An 11,195-nucleotide genomic window follows, 5' to 3' on the forward strand; every position below is an offset into this window, starting at 1 on the left:
TCATTTTATATTAATATTTAAATAGAGTTCTTTTAAAAATGCGTAACATGGTCAAAAGATTCTCATGGATTATTTGATTATGAAAGTAAAAATGTAGATATAAATAAATACAGAATTGACACAACTTGTTCAATAATGAGAATGAGTTAATTTTAAAAAAATATATATTTAATAAAATATTAATATTAAATTAACATTAATTTAAATAAATATAATATATATATATATAAAGAAAATTAAGAAATAAAAATAATCGATTAAAATTGTAAATTAAATGAATAAGAAGGCTAAATATTAACAAATATAATATAAAAAGATCCAATATAATGTAAAAAAATAAATAAAGAACTTTAATTTTTATTTATTTTTAAATAAAAAGAAACTTATTTTATAAATCCTGCAAAAAATACACAAAACATATAAATAGATACAAATAATACAAGCAATAGTAGTGAAAACGATAAATCTCCAAATAAAAATAAAAAATCTCCCGAAAATAAATTCCATGATACATATTTAGTTATTCGTTCTTTAAAAAAGCCAGATTAAGCAACAGTTTAAAAAGTAAATAAAAATCTATAATGTATATATATTGAAAATAAAAAAAGGGTTTTCCATTATAAATAAACGATTCAATAAAACTTGGACGTATAGAATATTATGTAATAGAAAAAAAAACAAATAACTAATAAATTCAATTAACAAAAGACATATTTTGTGATGTAAAAACAAAATAAAAATATTTTTTTATTTTAAAAAAAATAAAAACAAACAAAAAATATAAAAAGCCTTAATAATATAACTACAATATTGATTTCTAAAAAAAGAAGTACATACTTGTAGAATATGTTTATGTGAAGAAGAATAATGTAAAGAAAATCCATTTATAAACCCATGTAGTTGTAAAGGATCGTGTGAATATATGCATGTTTCTTGTGTTAAATTATGGATAGAAAGTAAAGTACATAAGAAGGTTCTTCCTTTTGTAACTTCATATAAATGGAAGTAAATATATATTTTTTTTATATAATAAAAAAGAAATTATATATAGAAATTTAGAATGCGAAGTTTGTAAACTACCTTTACCAAAAACTATATATATAAATAATAATAAAATGAGTTTGATTGATATTGATAGGCCATACTTACCTGAATAATCATATATTATTATAGAATCTATTTCTAGAGAAAAGAGAGTTTCAAAAGGTTTACATGTAATAACATAGATATTATAGGAAGATGTTGTTAAATTTGTAAAATATTTATTATAATTATAATATTAAAAATAAAATATCAAATAAACAAAATAAGGGAAGAGGACATTCTTGTGAAATAAGAATAACTGATATTTCAGTTAGTAGATTCCATTCATTTATAAAATATGAAGATGATTAGTTTTTAATATTTGATAATAATTCTAAGTTCGGAACTTTAATTAGATTAGATAAAAATTATCCGATTTTATAAGATAAAGTGGCTATTTAAGTTGGAAGAACAGTTATGACTTTAGAGCTTTAATAAACTGTTATTTACACGAATCCGATTTAGAATAAAGGCTTAGGTAATTTAGGATTATAAAATAATATAAATAATTAATTTTTTAGAACTTCTTTAAATATTAATAGTGCTAATTTAATTTAAAATAATAAATAAAATAATAATAATAATGTTTAATAATAATAATAAAATAAAGGTAGTCTAGACTCGGCTGTTAATGGAAAAAATAATAAATAAACGAAAGTTAATACATTTATTATTAGTGCGGCTAATAATATTATAGGTAATTAATTATAAAATAATGCTTAACGACATTAAAATAATATAAATAATAATTAAGGAAATAATCAAAATATAATACATAATAAAAACTTACTTTAAAAAAATAATAGAAATTAAAGAAATTGATTTACTCTTTATTTAATATATATTTTAAAATATTTTTTTTTGTTATTATTATATGAAGATTTTTAAAAATTTTAATATAAAAAAAATATATATATGTATATTATATATATATATATATATATATATATATATATTTTTATATAATCTTTAAAATTTTTTTTTTTTTTTTTTTTTTTTAATTTTTGTTTTTTTATTTATATTTTTTTATTCATTATATAAAAAATTATTATTATATATAATCTTATATTTTTCTTTAAAAAAATTTAAAATAAATATTTATATATTATATATTATGTATATAATAATTTCATTATTATTTAAGAAAATATATTTTAATTATTAATTTTATCTTATTTTTCTTCTATTTTTTTTATTTAAAAAAAATAATAATATTTTTTATTTTATACAATATTTTTAATCATTTTTTAAAAAAAATATAAAGAGATATTTATTTTAATATTTAATATTTTGTTTAAAAATTATAATGAATTTTTTATTTAAAATAAAAATATAAATAAATAAGTATTGAATTTTATATAATCTAATCTTTCATATTTATATTTTTTAGTTTTTAATATATTTTTTAATAAAATGAGAATTATGTTTAATTTATTGAATTTAATGCATTTTTACAATTAATTGCTATTTATTTATTTAATAGACATTAAATTAAATAATTTATATGAAATTTTTTATATATAATATACATAAAGAAAATATTTTTTTTTTTTTATTTATTTTCACATATATATCTCTGTATATATTTATTCATTTAGGGTTAATTTTTTTATTTTATTGTATATGATTTCTTAAAAATTCTACAATTAAAAATATATATTTTATAATTTTTAATATCTTAATTCTTTTATGAAAAATGTTCAATAAATTATTAAAAAAATCAATTAATTCATTATTATTTATATATTTTTATTTGAAATAAATATAATATTTATTAAAAATTAGAAAAAATATTTTTATTTTTTTCATATATAAAACATAGCTCCATTCATTTCTTTTAAAATTATTAATTAACAACTAAGTCTATAACTTTAATTTTATTTTTAAAATACTTTAAAATTTATATAATATTTATATGTACTTTTATTCTTTTAAATTTTCCATTAATATTGTCTATTCTTTAAGTTATTTTGGTTATTTTTCAGATATTTTATCATATAATTATTTATTATTTATTTGTATTGCACAAGTTCCACATTCGCAAGAAAAACTACATTCAAATTCTAAAGGAACAGAGTTTTTTGATAATACTTATGCAAGCATTAAACCGGTTTATGTAGAAATATTAAATTATATGTTTTAATTTTCTATTGATAATATTTAAAAGGTTATATTTTTACTATTTATTGTTATAATTTAATTTTTAAAATTTTCTTTATTTTATTGAATGTTTTACTTTTATGTTTATCTTAGTGTTTATAAGATTGTTTTTCTTATAATATTGTTCATTAAATATAATTTAATAAATATGAAATATTAATATTTATACATATATATTATATATATATATATATATATATATATATATATATATATTTATAAATATTTTAAAAATTTATATTATTTACATTATTAATTATATATAAATAATCTTTGTTTTATAATAATTTAATTTTTAATAAATAATATTCTTTATTATTAATATGATTTTTTTTATTTTCTTCCTTTTAATAAATATTTATATTTAATTTGTAATTTTATTATTATATTATTTATTAAATCTCAATATAATATTTATAATTAGATAAATTAATAATTAAAATAATTTAAAAAATTAATTAAATAAATTTTATATTTTTAACTTATAAATTAAATAATAATAATATAAAAAATATTACAATCTACATAAAAAAATAAAATAAAGCATACAAATCAATAAAAAGTATACATAATAGAAATATTAATATCACACTTAATAGAAATAAAAATTACTAATTTAATGGATACTAAAAATGATATATTAATTAATTTCATATTAAATGATTAAAAAAATTTACAAAAATACATAGATACTTAATCAGTATTTAAATCTTAAAAGAAGTTCACTAAGCTGACTCAAAAGCCCTTATTAAAAGGCGAGTTTTTTTCATATTCGAAAGTACATTAACAATTTAGGCTTTTTTACTTCGAATTATACCCAAACCTAATAATAAAATACTAGGACAAAACTAAATCTCACCAATCAGAATGTGTTTAATGTTAATATTGTAAAATTTAAGAAGATAATCACGTATTTGGTGAAAAATGTGGCATTTGGAATTATTTTATAGAATTTATAAGAGAACGAAATCGTGAAAATAATAACGGACAAATACCAAACACACAAAATGTGGTTAAAAGCTTTGAAAAAGTTTTGCAAATTATAAAATTTTCTACTAAGACATAAAGTCGAAAACCGCATTTTCGATATCTTCTATAGATGCGTAGATTAAAAAAAATGTTCATATATATCCGCGAAAATAATAAATAAGAAAAATATTAGACAAGAATAAAATAATTCATTGAAAATGAAATTTCAATAATGAGAAAAATAACATGTTCTCTTCTGCCGAAATTAAAAAAAGTATATGAAGATGATTTCTATATTTATCTTACTTTCCAGTATTTTCATGGGGATAACCTTTTTAAACTAGTTTCTTAATCAAATTTAGTAGAAATAACTGTTGCGACTTTAATGTATCATCTTTTAAAGGGTTTAAGGGTGATGCATTCTCATAATATTTTCCATGGAAATTTAAAATTGGAGAATATTATTTTTTCTTCTACTTAAAAAGAAAATTAAATTTTTATTATTAATTTTAAATATGCAGACCCTATTATACCCGAATATAGGGAAATGTTAATTAAAAAAGGAACTAATAAATATGTAGCGCCTGAAATTATTAAAGGGAGTCATTTTAATAGTTAAATTGATATTTTTGCATTAGGAGTTTGTTTATATTATATGATCTTTTAATAATATCCATACACTAAAATCGAAAAAGTATTTGAAACTTGGGAATATAACCTTGATTTATCTACTTTATTGAAAATGTAAAACGAAAAAAAAAAGATCCTTAATCAAATCAATAATTATCTGTTTCAGGAATAGATTTTCTACTAAAAATTCTTTCTGAAGACCCAGAATAAAGACCAACAGCAGCTACTGCATTAAATCATCATTGGTTTATTAATTTTACAAATAAAAATAGGGAAAATAAGAAACTTAAAAAGTTTAAAGAAACTCATAATATGACTTCTCTTAAAACTATTTTAGAATTCTCAGAAACATCAGAATGTAAAATTGATTCGTAAACAAAAGTTATATATCCTATTATTTTACCTTCATGCAGAAATTTTAATGTTTAAAATAATACTATTAATACAAATAATAATAATAATACTAATAATAATACTAATAATACTAATAATAATACTAATAATACTAATAATACTAATACTAATAATTCTAACAATTCTAATAATACTAATAATTCAAATTATAATACTAATAATTTAAACAGATTTAATAATCATAATAATTATGATTATGTTAGTGATGATGATAATGAAAAATCTAATTCAGTTTTTTAATTAATGAAAAATTTAGAAAAACTTTCATAGCCGAAGAAATTTTGTTAGTATTAGAAGAGAAAATATAATAAAATACTGTCTTATTCATATAGTCATGATGATAGTTATTTATAATCATAAAATAATGATGTTAAAAATATTGATTAATAATCATATACTAATAATTATATATAAACATAAGAAAATTTGTCATATAGCTCATGATTATGTTTATATAAGTTTTTTTAATTTTTTATTAAAAAAAATTATATGCTACTTTTTGATTAAAATTATATTTTTTAGGAATTTTTATTTATATAAACTATTTTTTTGTTTTAATATATAAGTATAGAAAATATATAAAATTTTCTGATTTGAAATTTTAAAAAGAATAAAAAATTTATATAAAATAAAGGAAAGAAAAAAAAAAAAAAATTAATAAAGCAAACCAACTAAAAAAAGCAAAAAAAACGCACAAATATTATAAAAATATATATATATAAAAAAAAAAACTTAAAAAAAAAAAAACAGAAAAAATGGAAGCAAGAATGACAAAAAGACTTCAAAAAGATTTAGAAGCAATCCAAAAAAATTATAAAGATTAATTCACAGTAATTTTACCGACAAATGATTTGCGCCTATGGTATATAGAATTTACAGCACCAAAAGGTACTGTATTTGCAGATGAGAAATTTAAGTAAAATAAATATATATAATTTATTAAATATCATATTTAAATTATAATATATATTCATATAAATTAAAAAAGACTTCAGTTTAAATTTTCAAGTGAATATGTAAAAAATATTGATTATTATAGAAAAATTATTAAAAAATAAATAAAAAAAAAGCCGATAGAATCACCAGAAGTAATTTTTATTGGAAAAGTACCAGAACACGAGCATATATATTCAAATGGTTTTATATGTCTATCGATTCTATATGATGGTATTATATATTAATAAAATTAAAAATAATAAAAAAAAAGAATGGAGTCCAGCATTAACAGTAGCTTCAGTTTGTCTTTCTATTGTTTCTATGATATCTTCAGCACCAAAAAAAGTATATATATATATATATATATTATTTTATATATTTAATTGTTTAAATTAAAATGTATATATATTAAATAAAGGCAAGACCATTTAACGATGCTGAATTTTGTAAAAGATCTTAAGGAAGAGGTCCAAAAGCATTTTTATGGAGTTATGATGATACTAAATGTTGAAAAATAAAAATAAATGAATAAATAAAATAATAAATAAATAAATATTTTTTTAAAAAATAATTATTTGATTATAAATAATTTATTTAAATAAATAAAAATTAAATTTTATGTAAAAAAAAATTAATTTTTTTTCATTATTTAGAAATAAAAATATATAAAATTAATAATATATTTATATTATTTCAAACCAAAAATACAAAATAAAAAAAAATTATAAATCCATAAAAATATGTATAATAATAATAAAGAAAAATTAATATATATTAATTATATATAAATCATTTTTTTTTTTATATGTTTTATATCTTATATATATTATTTCAGGAATTTATTTTTTCTAATCTATCTAAAACAGGACAGCGTTTATTATTTTTAATATAATCTTTTTAATATTAAGATAAGAATTCTCCATCGAAAGTTGGTACACCAGTAAATAATTCATCTCTTTATTTATAAATTATATTTTTTTCGCCTGGAGCGATAGGTTAATAAAATTATTAATTAGTAGTTAATCCTTAGAAAGGTATAGGTGATTTAATTGTTGTACATTTATAATTATTTCCTAAGGGTTCAGCTTTATTTCCTTTCAGATCTTTATAGTCTTTTTGATAGCTAGTAGTTCCATTAAATGGCATAGCATCAATTGTAGTTCTCTAATGAGATCCTTTAATTGGGATATAGGAAGTTCCCCATTCCAAAAAGTCCCTTTTGTATTAAGATCTACCCATTTGTTAAGGTGTTTCGTACAATCTTTCTGGTTATTTACAAGATTTTGCTTATCCATAAGCATCTTTGTCTGGCTTTTTGTAATCATGGTGATTAATTGATTCACTTTCGAGAGGTTTAGCGTCGCTTTTTTTTCCATCATACATTCCATAGTTAAATTTAATGTCTTGCATGCTCTTCTTAGGGTCATAATCATGTTGATATATTGTTTTGTTTTTAGGTTACTTAAATGGATTTTACAAATGGGAAAATTTAGTAAATTGACACAAGTGTTTACCACATGTACATATATAACAATCACATAATCCTGTGTATATATATAGATATAAACATATTTATTTTAATTAAAAAATTATATTTATATATTATATACCTTATATATGTCTGTAATATATTTCATGTTCACTTACGTATTAATTTACAGTATTTTTCATTTATTAGTCTTTTAGTTTACATTCGTCTTTTTTTATTGTGCTTTGGAGATTAGTTTTACTTCTTTGCATATCTTAAATGGGACTTTTATTAGAAGATTTATTGAGAGCTTGTAATTAGGATGATGTTGATTTTTTCATATTTTTTTTATTTTATTTTTATTTTTATTTTTATATATTTTTTTTTATTTTTTTATTTTTATTCCACCAATTTAATTTGATTTTTTTTTTTTTTTTTTTCTATATATATTAATTTAATGTTATATTTTTTTTTTCAATTATAATTGAATATGGATGGTGAATATTATTTTTTAATTTAGATGCATTTCTCTATAATTTCTTTTAGTGCTTATTATTTTTAAAATTTTTTTGAGTTTTATTTTTCTCCTTTTAATTCGAATTATACTATTTTATTTTTAATTAATTTTTTTATTCATTAAATATTTTTTTTTTTTTTACATGTTTATAATGTAGAATGATTAAATATTAAACAATTATTTTTTTTTAAGAATTTATTATAAAATCATTTTTGTAAAATTATTCGTCTTTATTTTCATATTAAACCCTTTTTTATTAAATTTGAATTAACTAATATTATATATTTTTGATTATTTACTTTTCTTAAATTATTTAATTTTTTTTTTTAATTAAAATCTTATTATTCCTTATATTTTTTTATTTTTTTATTTTTTTTTCAAAAATAAAATTAAAATTAAATTTTTATCTGTATAAAGATTACAGAAAAAAACAAAGAAAAATAATTTTAAAAAGTAATATGTATATATAATTTACTTTTTTTTAGATTTATTCAGCAGCTTCTATTAATGTTTACAATAAACCAGACTTTTTTTATAAAAAAACAATGAAAATATTTTTTAAATATATGTTTTTATAATAAAATAAGAAATATAAAAAAAAGAAAATTTTAAAATACTTTAAATTATATAAATATATACAAATTGATTGTTATTGCAATTTTTTTTTAATTTTTTTTTATTTTCTAATTTAATTAAGTTTCCGCTTTTAGTTAATTTAATACTAATGCCTTATTTTTATTTCTTTTTCTATAAACCTAATTCTTTTGGTATAAATTGATTATGTTTTTCCTTTTTTAAATATTAATAATAATAAATTTAAAATAAAAGAATTGCTTTTATAAATTTATTTTTATACTTTTTTAATTTTTTTTTGCTTTTTTATTTATTATTAATTATTTTTTAAACAATAATTGATTTCTTGTTTATCTGATGATTTTTCTTTTTCTTTATTTTTATTTTTCGATTTTTATCATTATTATTATTTTAATAAAAATAAAAATAAAATTAATAATAATACATTGGACATTAAGCTATTATTATTACTATGCTTAATAAATTTTCTCCTAATGATAAATAGGATTAGGTTTTTTTAATCTATTGCTTTACCTAAACTACATTTTTAAATAATGATAAAAAAAACTTATTTAGTAATAAAAATAATCTTATTTTTTTATGTAAATTAAAAAAATAAATTTTAAATATATATATATAAAAATTAAAAAAAAAACAACAAAAAACAACTATAAATATTTATTCATTAACATATATAAAAATAAAATTTGAACATTAAACATCCCAAAATTACAAGTTTTAAAAAACTCAAATAAAAAACAATTTGCAATTATAATCATTAAAAATAATTTTTAAAATCCAGTTTTCCACAACTTATTATTATAAGTAAAGAATCATAAAAATTCCATAAAGCAAATTAAAAGACTATATTTATAGTATTTATAGAAACTCAAAATAATAAATTTATAAGTTTTATTAAACAAAATGTGTTAAATATAAAAATAAAAAAAATTAAATTACATTTTTTATAGCATTTTTAAAAATTTACAAAAGTTAATGTTTTTCAATATTTTTTTAAGTAATTTACATTTCTATTCTACTTTTTGTTACAAAAGTCTTTTTGTTTATAATTCCCATAAATAAGTTATTTTTTACACCCATAAATACATCTTCAGTTAATAATTTGGTAGAACAATATCTAGTATTCATCAATTAAATTTTATATAATTAAATAAAAAAATAGTATTGAAGACAATTTTGCACATATAAATTGCATTAATAGTTCATAAATAGTATAAAAACATATAAATAGGTATATTCTGAGTATTATTTATTTTAAAATAAAAATTGAGAGATTAAGATAAGAAAATATATTTATGTATTATATATGGATTATAATTAATTGCTATAAAATATATTTTTTTAAATTATACAAAATTTAATAGATTTTTAAAATTAAGATGTATAGATTATATATAGTTATTTATTTAATAATGATAAATATATTTTAAACTAGTACAGTGCCAATTTTTTTTTTTTAACTAAAAGAAATTAATTTTAAAGTAATATTATATATAATATATAAGGTTAATTATTTAATTTTTTGATTTTATAGAATTTTAGTTTTTTTTATTATTCTTGATTTTTATGAATTGTATAGAATTAAATTTTAGTTGTATTTTTTTTATAATATAAAATGTTTTTAAAAGATATTTCTTTATATCTATCTTGAATATTATATTTATTGCATATTTATATATCTTAAAGTTTTTTAATAATTTTATAAAAATAAGTTGTTTGTTTATTATCTTATCTATATTTTTATAAAATTAATTTTATATCAATTAATAATATTATTTTAAATAATAAATCATAATCCATAATAAATGACTTATTCTTTAATTTTTTTGTTTAAAAAAGTAATTTTATATAAAATTTTAATTTATATAAAAAGGTTAATTTTTTTTTTTAAATAAAAAAGTAATAACTAAAAAAAAAAAAAAAGATATTAAATAATTCATTATAATTATTTTTTATAAAATTATTTATTAATTTTAATTTATTACATAATAAAAAATAGAAATTTATTTTTCTGTTTGCATAAAATAAATTAATTTTATTTAAAATAAATAAGAAAAAATAAAAGGTAATTTTAAATAAATTATAGTGTTCATGTTTTTGTATAAACTATATTCATAAATAAATTATATAACAAATAATCAAAAAATTGTATAGATTTATATAAAAAAAAGAAAAATTAAAACGAAATAATTTAAAGTAAATATAATTTTAATTAATATATAAAAAAAAATATTTATATAAATATAAAAATATGTATATATATTATGAAATAATATTATATATTTATTACTTAAAATATTTTACTAAACGCATTATAGTAATTTTTTTTTTATATTTATATAATTAATTTATCTTATAAATTAATACATATTATATATATATATATATATCATATAATTTATATATTTATAATATATAAAATAA

General features: G+C 15.6%; 3 protein-coding genes across 3 annotated transcripts, besides 24 other annotated features; 2 read left to right on the top strand and 1 right to left on the bottom strand. All coding sequences in view use genetic code 6, as the record gives it.

Moving 5' to 3' along the window:
• The first annotated feature begins 146 nt into the window (after nt 1-146).
• Nucleotides 147-187: a microsatellite.
• A 523-nt stretch (nt 188-710) lies between these two features.
• Nucleotides 711-768: a microsatellite.
• A 62-nt stretch (nt 769-830) lies between these two features.
• IMG5_093680 (hypothetical protein) lies at nt 831-1,905 on the top strand (the record flags this gene model as incomplete). The annotated part of the gene is made up of 3 exons (XM_004035608.1): nt 831-1,005; nt 1,052-1,253; nt 1,312-1,905. Coding segments are annotated over 3 exons (971 nt in total), but the record flags the coding sequence as incomplete, so codon positions are not given.
• Nucleotides 1,642-1,691: a microsatellite.
• Nucleotides 1,906-1,990: 85 nt separating the features above from the next.
• Nucleotides 1,991-2,039: a microsatellite.
• Nucleotides 2,040-2,058: 19 nt separating this feature from the next.
• Nucleotides 2,059-2,111: a microsatellite.
• Nucleotides 2,059-2,114: a microsatellite.
• Nucleotides 2,115-3,401: 1,287 nt separating this feature from the next.
• Nucleotides 3,402-3,483: a microsatellite.
• Nucleotides 3,403-3,469: a microsatellite.
• A 1,788-nt stretch (nt 3,484-5,271) lies between the features above and the next one.
• Nucleotides 5,272-5,370: a microsatellite.
• Nucleotides 5,272-5,397: a microsatellite.
• Nucleotides 5,272-5,418: a microsatellite.
• Nucleotides 5,331-5,446: a microsatellite.
• A 530-nt stretch (nt 5,447-5,976) lies between these two features.
• Nucleotides 5,977-6,012: a microsatellite.
• Nucleotides 5,977-6,703, top strand: IMG5_093690 (ubiquitin-conjugating enzyme e2w, putative; the record flags this gene model as incomplete). The annotated part of the gene is made up of 5 exons (XM_004035609.1): nt 5,977-6,172; nt 6,245-6,272; nt 6,327-6,423; nt 6,464-6,537; nt 6,611-6,703. Exons 1-5 carry the CDS (start codon nt 6,012-6,014, stop codon nt 6,701-6,703), a joined length of 453 nt encoding a protein of 150 aa, XP_004035657.1. The 5' UTR covers nt 5,977-6,011.
• Nucleotide 6,704: 1 nt separating this feature from the next.
• Nucleotides 6,705-6,744: a microsatellite.
• A 357-nt stretch (nt 6,745-7,101) lies between these two features.
• Nucleotides 7,102-8,049, bottom strand: IMG5_093700 (hypothetical protein). Its single transcript, XM_004035610.1, has 2 exons — nt 7,803-8,049; nt 7,102-7,736 (listed from the first exon to the last, which is right to left on the bottom strand). The coding sequence occupies exons 1-2, from the start codon at nt 7,827-7,829 to the stop codon at nt 7,290-7,292; spliced, it is 474 nt and encodes a 157-aa protein (XP_004035658.1). The 5' UTR covers nt 7,830-8,049; the 3' UTR covers nt 7,102-7,289.
• Nucleotides 7,993-8,055: a microsatellite.
• Nucleotides 8,001-8,064: a microsatellite.
• Nucleotides 8,006-8,064: a microsatellite.
• A 204-nt stretch (nt 8,065-8,268) lies between these two features.
• Nucleotides 8,269-8,318: a microsatellite.
• A 210-nt stretch (nt 8,319-8,528) lies between these two features.
• Nucleotides 8,529-8,553: a microsatellite.
• Nucleotides 8,554-10,602: 2,049 nt separating this feature from the next.
• Nucleotides 10,603-10,653: a microsatellite.
• A 333-nt stretch (nt 10,654-10,986) lies between these two features.
• Nucleotides 10,987-11,054: a microsatellite.
• Nucleotides 10,988-11,053: a microsatellite.
• Nucleotides 11,055-11,138: 84 nt separating the features above from the next.
• Nucleotides 11,139-11,189: a microsatellite.
• Nucleotides 11,147-11,190: a microsatellite.
• The last annotated feature ends 5 nt before the right edge of the window (nt 11,191-11,195 follow it).

The sequence above is a fragment of the Ichthyophthirius multifiliis genome (assembly GCF_000220395.1).
Source record: "Ichthyophthirius multifiliis unplaced genomic scaffold scaff_1120509250754, whole genome shotgun sequence".
In the NCBI taxonomy this organism is placed as follows: domain Eukaryota; phylum Ciliophora; class Oligohymenophorea; order Hymenostomatida; genus Ichthyophthirius; species Ichthyophthirius multifiliis.